The sequence below is a fragment of the Podarcis gaigeae genome, assembly GCF_964106915.1.
Source record: "Podarcis gaigeae genome assembly, chromosome: 2".
Lineage (NCBI taxonomy): Eukaryota > Metazoa > Chordata > Lepidosauria > Squamata > Lacertidae > Podarcis > Podarcis gaigeae.
In genome coordinates, this window is record NC_139679.1 from 42,430,070 (window position 1) to 42,453,449 (window position 23,380).

General features: G+C 44.0%; 1 protein-coding gene and 1 long non-coding RNA gene across 4 annotated transcripts in view; both read left to right on the top strand.

The window, feature by feature from the left end:
- Positions 1-23,380, top strand: part of LOC310838531 — a 77,596-nt gene that overhangs the window by 40,828 nt on the left and 13,388 nt on the right. The gene's annotated exons all lie outside the window — the stretch shown is intronic.
- LOC310838495 (bMERB domain-containing protein 1-like) overlaps positions 1-23,380 on the top strand; it is a 36,708-nt gene that overhangs the window by 7,945 nt on the left and 5,383 nt on the right. The window contains exons 1-4 of one of the 3 annotated variants that reach the window (XM_083725987.1): positions 5,834-5,904; positions 5,973-6,181; positions 10,803-10,923; positions 21,908-21,981. In XM_083725987.1, coding sequence (XP_083582113.1) covers positions 6,103-6,181; positions 10,803-10,923; positions 21,908-21,981 — 274 coding nt within the window. In that variant the 5' untranslated portion in view covers positions 5,834-5,904; positions 5,973-6,102. Of the gene's footprint in view, positions 1-5,818; positions 5,905-5,972; positions 6,182-10,802; positions 10,924-21,907; positions 21,982-23,380 lie in introns of those variants that run through there. The other 2 variants (XM_083725988.1, XM_083725989.1) reach the window with 2 other exon arrangements.

The window sequence follows — 23,380 nt, forward strand, 5'->3', positions numbered from 1 at the left end:
GTCTCTGGCTTTTCTTCAATGCCTTGGAAATATGTAGAACCATCTCTTCTAGAGCTTGTTCCAACATATGTTTTCAGGGCAGCAAACATGCTTTCAAAGCAGTGCCTTCCTATGTAAAACGTTAAGGCTATCTTTACTGTAAACCCACTCATTTTTCTTCTTCCACATGGAGATTTCTTCACCCACCTTCTAATATGTTATAGTATCAATGTGCTACCTGAGCTTGTGAATTTATTCTGCTCTTGTGCATTGATCACAGGAGTCTAGTTCAGTTTTGTTTTAATCTCGGTATCCCATAATTATTTTAGTTAGGTTTGCAAGTAAATAAACATTTTTGATTGCCATCTTTTCAAACTGCCTGGTATCTGGAAACTAAGCTGTGTGTGTGTTTGGTTTTCATTCCAAATTGCAAAATTGCAACCTCTGTTGAATGTTTTTAGAGTTCAGGTCAAATAACATATAATATGGTGTGCTGGTTGCATCACCTTCTACCAAGACATGCTTTTATCTTTGTAACCGTAGAAATTGCCTTCTGTAACACCTCTCAGTGTTTGCCTTCTCCCGAAACCTTTTCCAAGCACTAGGTGTTGGTTGTAACTTGATAAGGCTGAATGTGTTGTTTAGAAGACTTGCATCCAGAAGACTGGATGTGATTTCTTGCAGGAATTCAAATTTTCTGTGACATGCATACAGTCTCACAGATTGCCTCAGTGCCATGTCTCCAAAGAGATGCATTGACAGGAGTATAAGCTGAGAGAAATTTTCGATTACTGTGTATTTGTTATGTGCAACTCATTCCAGGTGATTCAAAAGATTCAGCATAATTGGCAAACATTCTCACAAAAGACATTCAGTGAGGAATTTAGAGTCAAGTTTGAGATCTGGTATGTTTAAGGCATAAAAATTCATGTTTTATAATTCCTCGCAAGAAAAGGGAAAAGTTGACAGCTATGCTTTAAGTAGCGTTTACTTAGCTTTTAGAAAATTGGTCTCATTTTGCCCTTTTCTGTCAGATGACTAAAAGCAGCTAGTTACAGGTCTGCCGTAGTCAAAACAAAATAAAAAAATTCCTTCCAGTAGCACCTTAGAGACCAACTAAGTTTGTCATTGGTATGAGCTTTCGTGTGCATGCACAAAATTTTGTTTTAAAAGCAGCTGTGTAATTTCTTCATCTCTCCCTGTCCCCATCAATACATTATGAGGCAATTCAAAAACTGAATCTCTTTGATGGAACATGTGCTGATCTTCTATTCAAGTAACTTCATTTATTTTGCTACTATATTATAATACTGCTCTTCATTTTTCCAGTATGTAAAATGCCTGTTGTGATGAGAACCACTGGAATTGAATTTTGTCTTGGCTATTCGTGAGGAAATATTACTACTTGATAATGCAACGATTAGAAATTTGGCTTTCTTTTATAGATCGTTGGGGTTCCTTATATGTTTCCTGATAAACTGAAGGCATTGATATATTTTTGCTGCTAATATGAGATATGAATAAATATTGATTGATACGGAAGTCAAAAGCAAATATTTACCTGGTTTGTATGAGAAATATGTCAAGTGCATAAGAGAAATTTACTTGTGAATTGAACTTTCTTATTTGCTTCTACCAGTTCCGCCCAGCACCTTTTGTTTGATACTGACAGCATACTCAGTAATCTACAGACTCATAAACTCAGGCCTAGCTCTCACAAATATTATGAGTTTAAATTCCCATACTTGTAAATTGCCTGGAATAAATCTCTAAAAGTTGCTATACATACCTTCATTTTTGCTCTTGGTTATATTCATTCCAGAAAAGGGGACTGCCTCTTTAGCCTTCAAATATCTCCTTAATTTAAACATTGCTCCGTGCTCTTCCCATGCTAAGTTGAGCAGTCCAAACAAATCTGAGATGACACACATTGAGAGCTCCATGTGATGCTTCATTTAGTGAGATGAGTCATTTTCATTGGCTGAGCCTCCTAGCTTTTATGTATGTAATTAAGATGCAATAATAAGCTTGCAGGTGTTTCTACTTTAACAGGAAACAGCCAATATGTTTCTCTGTGGAGTTTGGCATATCTTCCTACTGTTTGACAAGTAGTCTGCATTCGCACCAAAAAAATGATACAGCATCTGAGGACATTGTGCTCAGGAGGAAGATGTTCAAAAGGCTAGCTCATGAAAACATGAAGACAAATATTTTTAAATCCACTACCCCATAGGCCAGAAAGTGGCATTTCTCCCCAGTATGGTCAGCTGTGTTTGGTTTTTAAAACTAAATAGCTGGATTTATAGGGAGGATATTGTTTCGACATTTATTTAGAAACAGACTGATTTGATGACTCTACAATTTGCTGCCTCTCTGCAACTAGAGCATCCAAACCTATCCTGGCTTACACTACCTTTTGCATGTCAGCATTTCTGTTTGCTTGAGGGGCCTATGTTAATGTGCATTGGTGTGCTTTGTCACTAGAATTTCACCAAGCCCTCTGGAAAGATTTAAAGTTGCTGTGCTGCATTTGAACTCTGCTCTTAGTTAACTCTGAGAGTCACTCAAAAGCCTGTTGTCTCAGTAATCTCTGAGCCGCCTTATCCCATGACTTCTAACTTTACTCAGGGGCCTTTGATTTGGGACAAGCATTTTGAGGTTGAAAATGTCTACACCTCTATCCATATGCTTGAACCACATCATCATCATCATTTATTATTTATAACCCACCCATCTGGCTGGGTTTCCCCAGCCACATGAAAATCAAGACTTTGTAGCAGCGATTACCTGGCAGAACCTCCTGTGGAACTGGTGGAAAGGTGGACCCAAGAGGGTGGAATTTCAACAAACAGTGCCTAAGGAAGCCCAGTGTTAAAGTGAACACACATACACATTCAAACGAGCTCTCAAGGCCCCGTGAATGAGTGGTTGTAACAAGAAAGAAACCACAGTGTGTACGCTAATAGTTGACACACTATGCTGTATCTTTAATTCAGGATGCTGTATGTTCAAGTCTAGGTAGGCATGTAGTCTAGACCAGTGTTTCCCAAAGTTGGGTCTCCAGCTGTTTTTGGACTACAACTCCCATCATACTTAGCAAGCAAGACCAGTGGTTAGGGATGATGGGAAGTGTAGTCCAAAAACAGCTAGAGACCAAAGGTTGGGAAACACTGGTCTAGACAGCCTACTATCATGTAGTCTAGATAGTACTAGTCTACACAGCCTACTATCAACAAGACAGACAATGGACACTCCCTCTCCTACTCCAATCTGTCTGCAAAGCAACTTCAGAAAGCCACATGACTGAGTAACTAGGACATTTCAAGTAGTAAAAATGCTGGGCTTCCCGGAGGCTTCTGTTGTGCCATTGTGGGATACAGGAAGCTGGACAAAATAGATATTTGATCTGATTTAGTGAGGCTCTTACATTCTAATGACTAAATACTTTTGAGGCATTAAATAAAGGAACTTGCAGGGCTTTGGTAAAAAGCAGAAATCCATAATACCTCTCAATCAATGTAAATAGCTCTTCACTTGCATATTTCATGGCAGGTGAGTCATTACAAGTCGCACTCAAAGGAAGTACTGTACAAATAAAAGAGGAAGATGAAACTTGACTATTCGTTGTTTCCATCAATGTCGCATTAGAAGAAAGCCAAAAGGAAGAGAGATTTAAGCCAGTTGCTGTGGTAGCTGGAAGTAGGGCAACAGACACAAGAAGGCTGATGGTTTGGGGTAGGAGGCCAGGTGTTGTGGGGTAGGAGGCCAAGCCTCACCTGTTGAATTCCTACTTATTATGCAGCTAATAAAGCTGCAGGAGGAACCTGGCCTGAAGAAAGCAACCCAAAGGCAAAGGTGCATTCATTTTGGAGACTGAGCTTATAAAAGTGTTGTCAGAGGAAGAGAGAATTCTTGCTACCTTCTTCCTCGGTGAGATGCGGAAGAGATGACTGGAGGGTATAAAAAACACAAATGAGTCTGTAACTTATTTGATACTTTGCTCCATGGTATTTAGGGGAAGGTTTCGAACACAGCCAAATTGCAACTTAGATCAGGGATCCATTTGAAAAGTGCCAATCAGCTGAGTTTACTCAGAAGCATAAGAAGACGCCTGCAGGATCAGACCAAACACCTGACTAGTCCAGTATCTTATTCTGACACTGGCCAGATGCCTATGAGAAGCCCGCAAGAGGCAATGTCACTCTCACTCTCAAGATTCCCAGCCATGGGCATATATAGCCTTTTCTTCCACAAATTTGGGTTGTTTTATTGCTTCATCTGTGAGGGTTTTTAGAAATGTTGGTGTAGGATTATAATTTTAATTCTGTTTTACTGGTTGATTATTTAATGTTTGTAAACTACTCTGGAATCTATTTACAAGAAGGTCAGTTTAGAAGCTCCATGGCTAAATGAAACATTTGTGTCTTAGCTGCCTTGATTTTAAGGAACCACTTCTAAAGCCCTGTACTCAAAGTGCCTGTTGAATGGTTTGCTTATTAATGTCCTCATTGTGGGATGTGAAACACAGAGCAGTCAAATACAACATTTCTAGAGTGGACATAAAAGGGGGTATCTGGACCAGCCAGTTGGAACTTCCTGTTTCCTCCTGGGCTGGGACAGACTTCCTCTATATGTGACCAGAGATGGGCGTGACCTCAACTATGCAGGTAACAAAACAGCGCAGGGGATGCAGACATCTCTCTCTCTGACTCCATTCCTCGAAAAAGCGACATCTTCTTAGCCTGAGATGCTCTCTTGGCTTGCAGCCAAGAGAGGACAAAGGAGCTATCTCCTTACGGGATAGATTCCAGGTGTATAGCTTATGTCTGCCTTCTGGGACCCATCTGTGAATAGAATGTGTGTGAATAAACTCTTTTATACTTTTATACAAGACTGTGTCATGTCTAATCTTTTATGAGGGAATAAAGGGGAATTACCAGGAAGCTTATTTTAGAGGCTTAAACGAGCCTGGCAAAGATGTTATCCACTGTACAAGTTAGAAAGGAGAATGTTACTCTGCTAAATTACAGAACTAGTGTTAACTAGTTGGGATGGATATAATTAAACAATATATCCTCTCCTGCCTCCCTGAACATTCCCACACTCATAACATTGGGCTTAATTTCATTCATTTGCTTTAAAAAGTAGTACCCTTCTTTCCTCCTGAAAAAAGTCCTCAGTGCTGCCCAATATACGTTTTCCCACTGACACAACATTCATCTCACCCCTTTTAAAGCCATCTAAGTTGGTGCCTATCACAACATCTTGCAGGACTTGACATCTTTCCGCAGGGCCTGCAAGACAGAGCTGTTCCACCAGGCCTTTGGTCAGGGCGCAGCCTGACTCCCTCCTTTGGCAATCTTTACAAAACTTTAGTTTATGGTTGCCATCAATTTTTATTTTAATTAATTTTTATAATGTTTTTTTATGTTGCACTGTTTTAGTGTTGTTAGCCACCCTGAGCCCGACTTCGGCTGGGGAGGGCGGGATATAAAATATTATTATTATTATTATTATTATTATTATTATTATTATTATTATTATTACAGATAGATATTATCCTGCAAGTCCTGCAAGATGTTGTGATAGGCACCAACTTAGATGGCTTTAAAAGGGGTGAGATGAATGTAGTGTCAGTGGGAAAACGTATATTGGGCAGCACTGAGGACTTTTTTTTCAGGAGGAAATAGATATTATTATTATTATTATTATTATTATTATTATTATTATTATTTATTGTGTTTTGCTTGTGTTTATCTTGTGTTTTGCTGATGAGTAGTTTGCACTTATTTCCACCAGAGGGCGGCTCTTGGTGTCATAACAGAGCCACATCTAGTCTCCTGCAGCCTCTGATTCTATTTCATCTTTTGGCAGCTGTGCTAAAGCATCTCGGTGTGGAACTAGCAGGCAGCAGCTGCTGGGCAGGTACCAGGCTTGGCTGGTATTCTGTGCTCCTTTGATTTTGTTTCTCTATTTAATCATTCCTTTTCCAGAGGATGGGCTCTGACTTCCCTGCAACGTGTGCTCTTTAGAAGTCCTTCTCCCTAAGGAATTATGCTCATTTAAACAAACAAAGAAAAAAAGATTAGAGGGGGAAAAACATCCCACAAGCGAGAGGCAAGGATGGAGAAAGAAACCAAGGCATCCACCCAGTACGGATCCCTGGAGTCAACCAAGTGGAAAGCAGCAGATGCAGGCAAAGGTGAGATTAGTTTGCACACCTGGGGCACAGCAGCGAAGTACCAACTCCCTCCCTGTTACTCACTGCACCCCCTGAAGTGGGGCTTAAATCCTTGCAGATCTGCATGATGTTTGTGTATGTGTGCCAGTATAACATTTGCCGGCTGGGTGTCTGCTATTTTCTGTCTTCCTTGAAAGTTTCGCAGCAGTGGAGATGGAGATGGATGTCTTGTTCACATCCCACCCCCTAAAACCCCCACTCCTGGTGATGCTATTATTGTTATTATATATATATGAATGAGACCCCACCTGTCTGTCTCACTGGCAGTGCAAACGGAGCAAGTTTGCATTGAGTAGCGGCAGGCAGCGGGGAAAACATGAGTAGAGAAACCTGGCTGAGGACCAGATGCTCTAGTCTCTGTTCATTCACAAAAAGAGCCTCTGGCGTGGATGGAGTGTGACTGCTGGGCGCACTCTGCTAGCTTGGGGGATGCCTCAGTGCATGTGTGGGCATTACAGAACTGGCCAAAACAAGAAATGCACATGATTTGCGGTTTCCAGGAAAGGCCACGTCCCCAAGGGTGAAGCTGAGGGGCATTGAGGTTAATTGATGGCTTTTAGCAATACCCCATGAAGGCAACAGGTAAGGATTTACTCCTTTTTTACTCAGCTATATACCATCCGTGTCAGTTCCCCATTTTTGTGAATGGGCATAACCGGGCAAGCGACAGGCAGGAAGGAGTTATTGCCAAAACTCCCCATTCAAGAATTCAGCTATCTCCTTCTGTTGCTTAGAGAAGCAGCCGCACCTTACCAGTACAAATGCCTTTATCAGATCCTCGGTACAGTGTAGACTAGTGGCTAAAGCAGCATGCAGGACAAGGATGTTGCAGTTCCTTCCCCTTCAGCCCCTGCTGGTGGGTGGGTGTTTATTATGTATATATATGATACACAGAAGCATATTGCCATCAGGAGAATAGCACATTTGACCTGCTGCCCAAACCAAGTCTACCTGTTTCAGCCAGGTTGCATGGCAAAGAAGACCCTGTTGCTTGAAACAGTGGGTCTGGGCACTTGGCTGAGTTAAGTGGGTCACCAAGTGCAAAACCAGTTCAGTTCCCCAGGCAGATGAGGCAAATTACGCAAGGTGGCTCAGCTCAGGTCTGGAAGTAGCATGCCAGCTTGGGTTCCTATGGGCTCCACACAAGCTGAGAGTACATCGTGTGGATGGGTGTGCCTTCTCTCAATCCCTAAAGCCTTCAGCTGGCTCCAACCAAGAGCTACTCCCCCTGGAGGCTAGAGACAGCATGGGGTTGGCAGCCAGTGGTTTAATCACCCCCACCACAGCAGGTGAAGTTAATAGCTCAGTTCCGGACAAGAATACAGTGGTACCTCAGGTTACAGACGCTTTAGGTTACAGATGCTTCAGGCTACAGACTTGGCTAACCCGGAAGTAGTACCTCGGGTTAAGAACTTTGCTTCAGGATGAGAACAGAAATTGCATGGCGGCGGCAGCGGGAAGCCCCACTAAAGTGGGGCTTCAGGTTAAGAACAGACCTCCAGAACGAATTAAGTTCTTAGCCCAAGGTACCACTGTTTAGCATTTTGTTTGTGAGTTCTCTTACTATGGGATTTTCTGCTATAGCTTTTAGGGTGGACTAGTAGTGCAATGGGAGAGGGGGTGCATTTTGTGTGTGTATGTGTGTCATCTGCCTTGAAGTGAAGGGTCTTTCATCTGTGTTAAGTTTCTGTAGGACCTGATGCAGTTCTTAGCATCTTATACGACTCAGCCTAAAGGGTTAGGGGCCATCATCAACAGATTTGCTGGAGATGGCTGCGGTGCTAGGCTCCTAGCCAGCATCTGCTTCCTCCAAAGTCCATCTTCTTCATTCATTCTCTCTTCCCAAGTAAAGATCACAGCATTGTTTAGCTCATAGGTTTTCAACCTTTTTGATTCCACGGCTGCCTTGACCCAGCTACATTCTTCCTGCAGCACCCCTGTGGGGCTCAGAAGCCCAGTTATGTCACCCCTTGCCTGCAGAGCTGGCAGCCTCTCACCCTTTTTCAAATACCCTCTCTTGTGGAGTGTTTCCTCAGCCTGCTCTCTTCTCCCCTCTCCTTGGGAGTGCTCTGGGCAGCTGCCATCCCTGGTCTCTGAGCTGCCCCCTCTGACCCAAAGAGAGGTGCTTCCTCCCACTGCCTCGCAGGGGCCTCAGAAGCACCCCCTGGCCAGCCCCAGAGACACCAGCTTGTAGCCAGGGCTGCTGCAACAAGCAGCTGTGCAAGCCTTTGGGGGGGGCAGAGATGCAAGAGGTATCAGGGGAGGGAAGGAAAGAGGGCCAGAGGCCAGAGGCTGGCTCTTTCCTCTGACTTGACTCACTGGCACAGGCCAGTGTTGGTAGGTCATTTGGTTCCAGTAATGAAGTATTGATCTCATCACTTGGCTCTGCTAGTGTGTGCCAAGGAAGCTGGAGATGGTGTGAGATGCACTGATGGCCTTTATACACTTTGTATAAAGATAATGCAGCTGCATGTCTGTCCCAGCATCCAAAGGAATAATATTCTTCAGGAATGACTGGTCCAGTTAGTGCAAAATACAGAGCACGAGAGATGATGTTGGGGTTCAGACTTGATTGCATGTCAACTAATTCTGCCTATTTGTGTATGTGAGGGAGGAGCAATTTTGCAGGAGACTTTCACTGCAGGTAGATGCTCCATTCATTCAGGCAGATGCGTGTTTTTCCCCATTTTATTTTAAACATTTCTTTCCATTCATCCAAACCCATTCCAGGGTGGTTTGTAAGAATATCCATAGCAGTACTGGCACATGGTGGGGGAAAAGGACAGAAGTACAGGAAGCTGCCTCAAACCACATCAGACCATTGGTTCATCTTTAGCTCAGTATTGCCAACACAGACTGGCAGTGGTTTTCCAGGTTTTCTGACAGGGGCCTTTCCCAGACCTACTTATAGATGACTGAGATGGAACCTGGTTACATGCAAGTCAGGTGCACAGTCCTTCCCCAGAAAGCAGAGGGTACAAGACTCAGCAATAGAAACTTTTTTCATATTGTAAACTGCCCTGTGATCCTCAGGTGAAGGATGGTAAAGAAATTTAACAACAAAAACAACTATTCAACATTGCAATGAGGCTACTTCCTAACATCTGTGAGGGTGGGAAGAGAATGTGCTTCAAGGCTGCCCTTGGCTCAGTAGGGGGGGGGGGTAAAAATTCATTATGTATTTGAGATCAAATGCACTTCAAATACAGGAAGTGCCCTAATCCAATCAGGATGAATTCTGAGCCTGGCATTATGCAAAGAGCCAGGCTTTATGATTGTTACTGGCTCCTCTTATGGTTGATTGTAAAAAAACAACAACAACCTCAAAGCAGTTTACAAGAAGGTAAAACAAGAAAATCAAGAAAAAACTCACAACTTTGAAACAATGAAGGTTCCTAGGACTTTTGCAGTCCATTTCTGTGTCTGCAAGAAATGTACGCAGGGGTTGCATGTTTGCTACAGCAATGTATTATTTTAGCCAAAACTGTACACAGCAATATTTTGTTACTGTAGTAAATAACTATTTTTCATCCCTCGTTCCAAGAATCACAACTGCTGAGTCCGTTCTTATTTGGGGAGCAGTTGTTTGAATGTCATGAGCACCTACTGGACAGTGCCTGTAATATGAAGGATAACAGGAGCAACTTAACTGTTCACCCTGCCCACTTGCGCCTATTGAAGGACCTGTGGACTCCCCCCCCCCCAAAAAAAAGTCTTTGCTTGAGTTCTTTGCTTGATGTAGGTGAGAGAGCAACTTTTTAACCAAGAGAACCTCTCTCATTCCATAGTCAAAATGGCAGGCCAGTCCTAACTGCTACTCCCTGGTGGGTCTTCTCTAGAGCAGAAGCTTTTGTTATTTGGACCTTTGACACAATAATAATAGCACAGTGCCATTCCCCCTACGAGGAAAGGAAAAGGCATGCACAGATAATTCAGTCTCCAGCAATACTGGTTTCGTTTCAGAGATTCCACAAGGGATTATAATAAAAAAGCTAAGAAGAGCACATTCCCTGTAATCTTAGTATAAGAGTTCAGGCTCTGAAATTGCTGCCAGACTCTTGACAACTATGTCAAGAAGATAGGAGGGGAAATGTGCTTCTCTAGAGGTATAAAGAAACATGAGCCCCCCAGGCATTGCTGTGAAAGAAATATGTCTGCCTCAGGGGAGTTTGGAAGGTGTAGCTGAGGAGCAGCTGCTATCTATGGAACTAATTCTCTGCAGCCCCCCTCCATTTCCTCAGTGATATTTTCATGCCATTTTATCAGCTGCTCTTAGATCCTGTTGAAGGCAATGATATGAGACTGAACTGTGGCTCTCCAGAGGTTGTTGGACCACAACTCCCATCATGCCTCATCCTCGGCTTTGCTGGCTGAGGCTGATGGGAGTCGGAGTCCAACAGTGTTGGGGAGGTGCACAGGTCCCACATAGGCCATATAAGGCAGCCTGACAGAAATCAGAACCTCTTAGCCATGTGGCCATAAATTGGAAGCGATTCCAGTCCAGTCACTGATGGCATTGCTTGCTTTCCTGTCCACCTCTATCCCATCTGCTAACTGAGTTCCTTTTCCCTTTTGCCCTCAGAGGATGAGATAGTGTCCATGGCCGACTCCACAACAACCATTGATGACATTGAAGGGGAGCTCTTCAAAATTGAGAGGATCCGGGAAGTTCTGGTGCGGAGGGAGTCGGAGCTCAGATACATGTGAGTTGGGAAAGTAGGAAAGCAGGATGCCCGTGGGAGGGTGCTCAGCAAGGTGCAAAGTCTCCGTGGGCAGGATCCTTTCTCTTTCCACCACCTATAAGGAGGCAAGAGGCACCTGGTCCTGGGTGCTCCTCTTCATCTCTCCCTCTCTCTGTCTAGATCTGCTCAGTTTCCCTCTCTCTGCTTTGAGTTCACAATTCAGTCTCTCTCATTTTCTAATGGCCCTGGAGTCTGATGATGCTCCCTTTGAAAGGATGTAGACTTAACTCAGTGAGAAGAGTCCACAAGAGTATCAGGCCTCTCTTTCAGCCTGCCTGGGTGGGCGGGATCCCATGTTTTCTCAGGCTGCATATGCCAACTTCAGGAAAGGTCAAATAGCCAGTCTGGCCCTCTGCATCATGGACATCACCCCCCCTCCCTGAAGCGTGCAAGGGTTTCTCAGCAGACAGCTGATTGGGAAGCAGCTCACGGGAGCATGGGTGTTTTGAAAAGAGCTGCTGTATAGGATGTGTTATTAGCCCAATGCTGCTGACTAAGTTCTGTGTCTGTGGATAGTGAAAATATAAGGTGGGCTGCCTCCAGCCTCTTCACCTAAACCTCTTCACTAAGCCTACATGTGCAGAAGTTGTACACATGTACATGCTGTACACAGAATCTGTACAGCAGCCACTTCACAATTTCTCCATGTTTGAATCAATGGAAAGGGAGTACTGCATGACCATGAAAACATTCCCTGGACTAATCTGGTATCACAGGACATTGTTATCTCGCTGAGGTAAAACCAGGTCAGGAGAGAGCTATGGATTAAAAATTCAGGAGCTCCTCCTGACTATTCATAGATGCACCAAGAGTGGGGAACTTGTGTTTATTCAAACATTGTTGGACTGCAACTCCCATCAGCCCCAGCCAGCACAGTATAGTCATCTCCACCCCACCCCCGTCTCTCTCCCCCCCCTCTCTCTCTATATATATATCCCTGCTGAATTGGGTTGGGAGGTAAAGGGTGTAGCACACTGTTCCTGAACATAGAAATTTGGTTTTACTGTCACAGCCAATAGTCATTGACACTGTATATGGTCCAAAGGCTCAAGAAGCCACCACCTTGAAGATCTGATCAGTGCCTGGACAGGAGGCAGCCTGGGAACCTCATGTATGCTGCCTTGGGTTCCATTATAAAAGAAAGGCAGGATGCTAATGTAAGGAAAATAAACAATAAGTGTGTAATCCTTTGAAAAGCCACCCAAGCTAGCAACCGGTGACACATCTTACGGTACGATTTTTCTTCTCAATCCTGAGCCTACCACAGCCCTTACCCCTGCCATGTCAATGAGAATGAGATGTAGCATCGCGCTATTTAGAAAATGCAAAGAGAAACTCATCTTCCCTTTGATGACTTCCAGCATCTGGTACTGCAGAGACTGACTGTAGCTAGCCTAATCTGTGCCAGCCCTTCTGCAGCTAAGAATGACTCAGCTAAGCAAAGCTTCTGCGATCCAGCTGTACTCATCCCAATGCCATAGGGATTGGTCCTCATCAAAGGCTGGGCTGCTGTTAGGAACCTATGTATCCCTTGGGGCATCCATGGATCTTTGAATGTACCTTGAACACAGGGCTGGCTAACCTGTGACCCTCCAGATGTTGTGGGACTCCAGTTCCCATCAGCCCCACCGAGGAAAGGGTTTGTCAGGAAAGAGTGGGAGGTGTGGTCTGGCAATGCCTGGAGGACGTGGCTGCTTTAGTGGAACTGTGCAATCCTCCTAAGAAACCCCCTTGACAAATGCATCTCATTTTTACGTGATGCATCCTGGCATATATTTCAGACTCAGCCAAAGGGAAGTGCCATAAGGACCCCAGGGATGCATCCATCGTCCTTTATGCAGCATTATTCTGGATCCCAGGAAACTGCCTGAGCCTGATCATTGGTCCCTTTTGCTCAGGGTCTGGCAGTGGCTATCCAGAGTTTGAGGCAAAGGTCTTTTCTGGTTTGACTTGGAGACGCTGGGGATTGAACCCAGGACCTCCTGTATGCAAACCAGATGCTCTACCACTTCTTCTGGTTCCTGTCCAACGGAAAGCATATTCTTGGTGCTGCAATGAACCCCAAACAGGGGCTGTTAGAGAAGAAGCACCCCCAAATATGTCTGCATTGCAGGTTTGGCAGCCCTGGGCTTTCAAGGAATAGCACTGCCAGGTTTCTGCGGCCTGTATACACATAGAGAGAGATCTAAAACTGAAGTCAGAGGTGAGTCATCATTCATCAACATCAGCCTAAACCTGACTGCGATGTCAACACCGTGCCTCTCTCCTAGGGGTGGAAAGCCCTCCCATTTGCCGTGTTACAGCATGGCCTTTTCCTTCTTGAGTCAGCAGTGCAAGCTGACTTTTTCAAGGCAGTGGAAGGAGGGAGAAATTTCTATAGCTCTGATTTCCATGCTACAGCAGCCTTTGTTTGTTTTCTCCAAGCTCTGAATCACTCCGTGGAAGAAGCAACCAAGCTGCAGGTGTCAATATCCACCCTCCAGCACACAAGGCAGGTTTGCTCTGCATAGACTGTGGGTTCCACAGAGCAGGGCTAATTTTTGCCCCTGAAAGATATCTACAGGGACAGGGATTTGCAAGGGCAGACAAAAGCCTTTTCCTAGATCCAGATTTATTTTCATCTATCCACCTCCAAATTGACTTAGCTCTTAAACCAGAGAAAGGGACCTGTGACCATCTATACACTGTCGGACAACAGCTTCCATCAGCCCCAGCCGGCATGTCCAATGGTCAGGGATGGTGATGATGTAGTCCAGAATCATCTGCAGGGCACCAGGTTGTCCTAGAAGTCATATATACATACACACACACACCAGTCTTCCATAGAGATGAAAAGTATATACAGTGGTGCCTCGCAAGACGAAAAGAATCCGTTCCGTGATTCTCTTCGTCTAGCGGTTTTTTCGTCTTGCGAAGCAAGCCCATTGACAGCTTAGCGGATTAGCGCTATTAGCGGTCTAGCGGCTTCTAGCGATCAGCTGTTAAGCGGCTTAGCGGCTTAGGAAAAGGGGGGGAAAGCGGAAAAAACCCGCGGGAACTCGCAATATTTTTTTGTCTTGCGAAGCAACCCCATAGGGAAATTCGTTTTGCGAAGTGCCTCCAAAATGGAAAACCCTTTTGTCTAGCGGGTTTTCTGTCTTGCAAGGCGTTCGTCTTGCAGGGCACCACTGTAGATGAAAACAGCAGCAGCAGCAACAAATTCCAACTATCTAAGCTAGCCAGGCATAGAAGAACATCAACCAGAAGTGAACCAGTCTTGCACTCACTATGAAAAGAGAGCAAAAAGGTGGCGTACTGTTGCAGCTTACTGTAAAAACAGCACACAGTAGAGCTTTCTGGCAGGACCACAGCAGGCAAGTGGGCTCCAGAGATGGTCTTTGGAGCATGATGTTCCTACACCAAGTCAATGGCTTTAACCTTTAAAGTGTAGCCTGAACAGGACCCAGAAGTGATTTGACAATCCTTGCAACTGGCCTGACACATATTGGGTTGGAAATGATTGTGCCTTCCAACACCTGTCAGAAGGACTGCACTTAGGCTGAAACTTCTGTAGCATCTTCAAGGGCAGCTCTGTTTAGTGTGCATTGCCATAACCAAGCATGGAAGTTACAGAACTGTGAATCAACGCAGAAAAAGGAAAGTTCTCCCCATTAGCTGAACGTGGGGAAAAATGTGCTCCTGGCAACCTGCCTTTTGAAAAGCAGTGCCAGGTCAATGAGTATACCTAGGGCAGCCATTCCCAACCAGTGCCCTCCAGGTAGACTACAACTCCCATCAGCTCCAGCAGCTTGGAATGATGTGAGTTATAGTCCAAGACATCTGGAAGGCCATTAGGGTTGGGAAAGGCTTAACCTGAACAGAGAAGGTGGTAGAAACCCCACCAATGACAGTTTTGGTATTCCCTTCCAAACAAATATGAGGGCTGCTCTCTGCCCACTTCAGAGTTGTTATAGACTTAGCCCAAAGTCTTCACCAAATGTTGCTGCTACTGCTGCTGTGATGCAGACTTGCTGGCTGCTAATTGCCTTTTTCTCCCAAGTACCGCTGATTATCTAATGAATTCTCCCACGCAGCCACCCACACTGGTGACTCTTGATATGACCTCCATGCAATTCTCTCTTCTAGCCCAGGCATCCCCTTCAAAGTGGTCTAGCCTTGTCCTCCTACTTAAGAGGGGGAAACGTACATCAATAGATCCTTGTCTCCTTCAATGTGAGCTTTGTCCAAGGCCAAAAGCTCTTTTTATTCATATTCGTCTACAAGAAGCAGGACTCATGGAACAGTATAACTGAGCTGCAGTGTTGTGGGACTAAACTCTCCTTTCTCAGGTGGCTATGTCCCCTGGCTAGTTGCTCAAATGGTAGCGTATCTTGCAGAGGAAGGTAACAGCCATGGGGGTGCTAGAACGTGTGTGTGTGTGTGTGTGTGTGTGTGTGTGTGTGTGTTTCTTTGCTTCAAGGAGCTGTGGCATAAGCATAAATAAGAGTAGAGCATTGAAGTAGGGTCTAATTTGGAGCCTGGATATGCATCATGGGTTGCCATATCCAGGATTGTGAGTTAGATTTGAGAAGCCAACGCCTGCATTACATTTTGGAGAACTCTTATTTTATAGTGGAGCTGTTGCAACAATGAGGCTCCTAGTGTTTCTGATATGTGTTTCTTTCACAATTTTTATCCAGAAACACAGGAAGCTGCCCTATACTGAGTGACCACCCATATTTTCTTCACTAACAGTGGCTCTTGAGTTTTAGATAGGGGATATTCCCAACCTTACCTGGAAATTCCAGCGGCTACACCTGCAAGCCTTCTGCACGCAAAGCAGATGTTCTACCACTGAGCTAAGGTGCCTTCTCACCCTGCCAGATCTGATTTCTGTGAAACAGAAGCACAAATGTTCCTGACACTTTATTTTGATATGACTGGCAAAAGGCAGAAACATGTGAACAGCAAAAAGACATCATAAGCCTGTGAAAGTGACTTGGAAACTACAACTAACCCAGAATGCAGCTGCCAGATTGCTGACTGGGAGTACAGAAGATAATTAGACTTGCTGCTTCCACTACAGCAGCTTAAGAGGTAGCTAGCTGACTGATTAGGCAATATGTGGAATAGTCTTTTAGTTAGCAAGGAAATTGTTTTAAGTTAAGAATATTTCTTCAAGGGATGCTAAAAAGGCCTCCCCACCCCCCAGAAAGCATTGCTTGTGAGAGAAGTTTATGCAGCAGAGTGTATTTTTAAATGGTGTCCAATCTTGCCAATTTAGGTTTTACTTTCAAAGTACAGATGGTAGGTAGCACAAAACCTAAATTAAGTGTGAACAGGGCCTTATAGTTTTTCAATGGTGAGTTGCAGTGCCTGAAAGAGCTACAATCAGATTCCATGCCCAGTTCTTCAAAGGCAAGGGTGACCAAATTTTTTCCAAAGAGGGCCAGATTTGATAAAGTGAACATGCGTGGGGGCCAACCAAAGTTGTCAAGATTTTTTTACGATTTTACCCCAGAGTGGTTGAGCTTTTTTATGATTCATTCAACTTGTTGAGCTTTTTTAAGGATTTGACCCCAATAAATAAACAAATAAACTGCCACAGAGGCCAGATTAGGCCCCCAAAACAGACTTTGGATATTCCTGTTCTAAGAACTGTTAGAAGACAGAACCATGGCTAGCTCCCTCTGTCTGCTTAGTGTGCCCCCCAGCCCCCCCATAAAATAATAAATCATATGCCTCTATTAGTTCGTTACATATGCAAAAACAAGAGTTCTGACATCAGTAGCAAAATACCTGTATATTTTCCTCATGCGGTAGAAGAGGAGTAGCAGTTGCTGTGCTTTGAAAGAGCAATTCTTTGGGTTTGTGTAGGTGGTTTAGCTGCCTTATCCAATGCCCTGCTGAGTTCTGCAGGCAGCTTGGCATGAAGAAAGTGGAAAAGCTCTTCTCCCTCTTTCATGATACTAGAACACAGGTGCATCCAATAAAGCTAAACATTGGAAGAGTCATAATAGACAAAAGACAGTACTTCTTCTCACAGTGTATTATTAAACTATGAAATCCAGTGGCACAAGAAGAGGAGGAGGAGTTTGGATTTGATATCCTGCTTTATCACTACCCAAAGGAGTCTCAAGTGGCTAACATTCTCCTTTCCCTTCCTCCCCCATAACAAACACTTTGTGAGGTGAGTGGGGCTGAGAGACTTCAGAGAAGTGTGACTAGCCCAAGGTCACCCAGCGGCTGCATGTGGAGGAGCGGAGACACGAACCCGGTTCACCAGATTACAAGTCCACTGCCCTTAACCACTACACCACTCTGGGACAATGTTAAGAGATGATCCACTAAATTCACTGAGGATAAGGCTATCTCTGGCTCTAGCCACGAGGGCTATGCTCTGCCTCCACTGAATACCAGGTGCTGGAAACTATAGGAGGAGGAGAGTGCTGTTGAGCCAAGATCCTGCTTGCAGGCCTCTCATAGGGATCTGGTTGGCCACTATGAGAACAGGATGCTAGACTAGATTGGCCCCTGGCCTGCTTTAGTGGAGCTCTTTAAGTAAAAGGTGGAGGAACAGCCTGTCCATTTCTGGCCTTTCATATTTGTTTTTTTTAACTTTTCATTTTCTCACTCATTAAAATCTTAGAAATGTAGAGTTAGAAGGAATTCCAAGGGCCTTCTAGTCTACAATAAAAGCTCAACTTTTAGGAAGTAAAAACTGTGGAATTGGTTTTCTGGAGCAGATATTAAAACCTGAATGCAATCACCATGGAATTTGCAGCAGGGAAAGATCCACGATATAAGATGATAGACATTTGTTACCTTGACGTAACAGTTTGCTTTGCAAGCATTTTCCCAGAAATCCGTACAGCAGGTTGTAGGAACTCTGCACTGATTTCTCAATACTTCCAGAATAGCCAGCCTTTTAGTTAAACTTTGAGCCAACAATACATCCATGACAGTGATGATGTCAACTGCAAGGGAGCAGGAACTCTAAATCAGGGGTCAGCAAACTTTTTCAGCAGGCGCCCAGTCCATTGTCCCTCAGACCTTGTGGGAGGCCAGACTATATTTTTTTAGAGGGAAATGAATGAATTCGTATGCCCCTCATATAACCCAAGATGCATTTTAAATAAAAGCACACATTCTACTCATGTACAAACACCAGGCAGGCCCCACAAATAACCCAGAGATGCATTTTAAATAAAAGAACACTTTCTACTCATGTAAAAACACACTGATTCCCAGACCGTCCGTGGGCCGGATTTAGAAGGCAATTGGGCCGGATCTGGCCCCTGGGCCTTAGTTTGCCTACCTATGTTCTAACGCATTAAGCCAAGGAGGACTATCCTGTATTCTCAGGTCTCAAGAGCAAAAAGAGAGATATAACAAAATGTGGAAATGTCTGTTGCTTAAAACCTACTGTGCATTCTGATGCATGTTTACTCAGAGGCAAGCCCCACTACATTCAGTGGGGCTTACTTCCAAGAAAGCATGCATAGAATTGTGTTCTTACCAACTCTCCCACCCCCCATCCCCGATTTCTTTACCTGTGAAATTGTAGGTTGTCAATTTACTATAATTCAAATTGGTCGGTCTTTCCGGGGTTAGGAGAAATTGTATTGGAGGCTGGACCTAGACCACAGGTTGTCAGTTGGCCATGCCTGCATTCTGCCATTCTTAATGGACTATGGTTCATAATATGGAATCTGGTGCTCCTGAAGATTTCCTGCTATACAAAAGTATGCCCCTAGCCCTCATGTCTGCAGGGAAGGGGGAATTATTATAACGAGAGTAGTTGCTACAAAGGGTTTAGGAATCAAATGGTACCTAGGTGGGGGCTTCACTCATCATTTAGGACCACTTTTCTTTTCACTTATTAAAGACAGGCTGAGCAAGGCTGTGTGGATTAATTAGCACATCAAAAGACCTCTGTGAAAAATGGAAAACCCAAGAAAAAAGAGAGATTGCCAGGATGGTTACATAATGTAATGCAATTAGATGCACTGTTCTGATGAATGTAACCCATGTATATTATGCACATAATTCTTTTGCTGCAGGGATGTGCTATAGGAAGTAAAATTACACAGACATACACAAAAGGTAGCCAACACAAATTCGCTGATGGATAATACAACAATCTCTATTGTGGCTCTGTAAAGACAATTAGATAATAAAATTTCATTAATTTTAGCCAGCTTTCTTTTGTTGTCAGATAAAATGTATTTGTTTAAGCCAAGGGGTCTCCATAAATCATTACAGAATTACTTAGTAATTCACATTCAATTTAAAAATAAGGCATGAAATGGGTGTAAAATACCAATGTTGTTTTTTTTTAAAAAAGAATCCAAGTTCTTAAATTGTATCTATCTCCTTGCAATGCAGTTGAACAGCTCCTAATTTCTGCTTTACTGTACATGGCTCTTTGAGTCACTGCAGACATAATATAATTCTATCTGCTCATATTGGAGCACCCACAATATGATAGTACTGCACAGCAAAGTTTATTATACATCTGTTTATTGCAGTACAATCATATCCCACCTTTCTTCTTTCAAGCATCTCAAGACGACATACTCAAAGTGGTTCCCAGAAGATCTCCCATCCAGAAAATGACCAGACCCAGACCTGCTTAGCAGCAGCAATGGTGACTACATCATATGCCCCCAGACCATGCCCTGGACTAAGGGGAACTAGATCAATGAGACACAGCTGACATGGCATACAAGGACTACTTATAGGAGTTGCTGCTATACTGTTTCTGGGACTTTTCCTTGTGCTGTTGTTGTTGCTATACCCCACCCATCTGATTGGGTTGCCCCAGCCACCCTGGGTGGCTTTCAACAAATAGAAAAGCATGATAAAACACTAAACATTTACAACTTCCCTATACAGGGCTGCCTTCAGATGTCTTCTAAAAGTCAGCTAATTGTTTATTTCTTTGACATCTGATGGGAGGGTGTACCACAGGGCAGTTGCCACTACTGAGAAGGCCCTCTGCCTGGTTCCCTGTAACTTCACTTCTTACAGTGAGGAAACCACCAGAAGGTCCTTGGAGGAGGACCTCGGTGTCTGAGCTGAGCGAAGGTGGAGATGCTCCTTCAGGGCTGAGACCGTTTAGGGCTTTAAAGGTCAGCACCGTATGCTCCAAGTACACAGCCTTCTCCATTTTCCATGGCATGCTAGCCATAGATGGTATCAAGCATCACTGCAAGCTAGCGAGCATGGATCAATATAGACAACTTTTGCTCCCAGCAGCCCCAAGTTAAATCTAGCTAGGAATTCGATTTCTAACCCTTAATGATTCTAAGAGTGATTTGGCACCCAAGGCTACAGATAATTTGCAAACCACAGGTGCAGTTTCTTCTGACTATCACCAAGTTGTCCTCAGAAAGGTGAATTAGTATCTCACTGCCAATTATTCTTGAACGCTGTTTTCCCTCCTCTGTCTCAGTCCTGTCCAAGTTATGATTCCTGTATGTGTGTGTTGGTGTTTCCTGAAAAAGAGCATTCCAGGTTATCAGATTATCTTAGAAGAAGCCCTCCACCCAAATATGCTTCTTGTAATCCTAAAAGCATCACATTATAAAACCAAAATGCAGTCTAAACTGAAGGAGAATGGAGAGAAGAAACAGCTGGCATGTGGGGAGGAAACCTGAATCATGTCTTCTGTATAAAATTATTTCTTGGCTTTGAATGGGTATCAACACATTTGGCTGTATTCTCATAGGGTTTCTCCAGTGACCAAGATAAATGATAGGGTTGCCTATTTAGAGAACAGTATCCTCTGGAATTATTCAGCTTGTGACTGAGTCATTAGAGGAGCAACACTGATTCAAATCCATTTGCTGGGATGCAGATCTATAGTTTATTATTTCTGTCGCACTCCTCAGTGTACAGATTTCTCCTCTTATTCATGAAGACAGATTAGGCTGAAAGGCAGTGACTTGCCTGAAGGGCATCTACAGGGAAGTCAGTTTCATGGCTGAGAGAAGATTGTAGACTGGATCATATTTGTTCAAAGCTCTCAAACAGGCTGCCCTTGATTTTTTTGCAATAGGTTCTGTGTTCCTGGGCATATCTCTCCCTCTAGTGCCACCACTTGGTCCCTGCCATTGGTTCATGATACCTTGCTACAATGTTGGAGCTTGATCTTCCTCATAGTCTACTATAAGCCCAATCACTACAAATGCCTATTCAGAAGAAAGGGCAAACCCATACATGCTGTTCATTTGCACAATATTTGGCCGTTATTCCACATATTCTAGTGCAATTTTCTGGTCGTGTTTCATTGTCACAAGGGTGAAGAAGTGCCTTAATCCACTTTAAATGTGTGAACACAAGTTCAGGTACGCAATGTAATAATACTGACAAATCTGGAGGTGTCCAGAGGTATTCTGGGATGTCCAAATATCCAAGACAATCCCAGAGGCTTTGGAAGCAGCCTGATTCAGTCTGTGACATTGCATTGGACACCCACCTTAGAAGAGCCCTAGTTCTCGTCAAATCTTCCTGATTTGGCTTGGGATTCAAGGTTTGTCTGAAGCAAATGTGCATGCCCCTAGTGTAAACTCTCCTTGTCTTCTACAGCTCCTTAAATGATCCCTTGTTGCATTCTGCATGTAGAAACGCATGCTGCTTCACTTACCTGTCTTGTAGAAATTTACTAATTTGGGAGAAAGGTTGTGGAGCAGCTAGAGAGTTTTAAAGTGTAAAATGCAGGTGATGGATTAGAAAGTGGAAAACGATAAACAAGAAATATTCCACATATAATCTGTTGCAAGGTAGTATCAAAGGCCCCAAGCGACTGGTTTCAGCCAAATGTGTCCAACGCAGCTTGGAGTTCTTCCCAGCAGCATGCGGAAAGTAAATGATTAGGATTTGCAGCAAGGGATGCTCAAGTGACTTATCTCTGTGGTCTCTTGTGGACAAGGGATTGAGGCTCCCTCCCTTGTCTTTTCAGGATGGATGACATCCAGCTTTGTAAGGAAATCACCAGATTGAAAAAGGAGTTGCAGAAGCTGATTGCAGTGCCAGGTAAGGCCCAAACCCATGGCAACTTTCCCAGGGAGTGAGTTTTCTTAGCACCTTGTTTTTCCACAAAGCTTTGTTGGTGCCATCCCCATGTATTGAGATATGAGGAGCTTATGACCTCTAGCTATTGCTCAAATATAACTCCAATCACCCCTGTCCACTGGCCATGTTGGATGGGGCTGATGGGAGTTGGAGTCCAATAACATCTGGAGGGTTGTGGATTCCCCACCTCTACCCTATTCACCAGTGGGGTTTGCCATTTGCAGGATCACTTGGCCTCCAATGCCACTAAGCCAGGAGAGGATGTTGCAAAGGAATGGGAATTAAACAGGCCAATGCAAAGTTATCCTAAGACTTTTCTTGTCTCAGAGATGCTTGGCTAGCTTTGGAATCTGAATTTTTAAATGTTAAGCAAGGCAGGAGGAGAACCCAGGCATCTCAGAACAGGTGAAACTTACTAAAGCTGTATAAAACCCATTCTGCCACAATTACCACGGGGGAAAATAATAATAGTTTTATAAATAGGTACTGCTCATAGCATTGTCTGTCACACCCAGTCCCAGTTAAGGGGTGCCATCATTAAGAAGTGAATAAAGGTTAGACAAAATCGAGAAGAACCTTCATGAAAAGGTTGGGAGGATGAAAGAGCCTGTGGGGAGGAACAAAGATTTACAACCATCCATAGGAGGTCATGGTGGAAACCACCACTATGTTTGGTTGAAGATGTTTAGACAGAGGACTGCAAGTTGGTCCTGAAAGTCATTGTCCAACAGCCCAAATGTTTAAATATGGTAAACTTTCTCAAGTCCAAGATGCATCCTCCTTTTCTTCATGGTGCAGCTTGATCAGTACCAACTCACTCTCTGTTTGTACAACAGTGCCCTACAACATGGGTCTTCATCCTCCAGGTCTTGTCCACTGCCTAGCACTGAGACTTTCAGCCCTGCCACTCTGCTTTTCTGCCCCTCAACCAATTCCATCTCCACCAGCAAGCCAAGTTGTCCTTATGGAGGGGCTACTCAAATGCTGCTTAGCCATTGCTGGAGAACAGTTGGATGCATACTTTATATTTATCTATTATCTATTTATTTAAAAGTGTGTGGATGGGTTTTTGGAAGACGCCTGCGCATGAATTTGTTCTATGTGTGGAGATCAGTGCATACTAATCAATGCATGGTCTTCGCAGTCAGGCTCTATTCTGAGGTCATGAGTATCATGACGATCAGTAGTTTCTTATCTGCTGTAGCCCTCGTCCGCCTTCAGAGCCATTGTAACATAACAATATTGTTGCCTTCCACCTCTTCTGCCCTTGAGGACTTCTTGGATCATTCTTTATCTAGCTTCTCCCCTTTGACCTTATCGCCTTGGGTGACCCTACTGGGAGTATGAGACTCCTGACGGC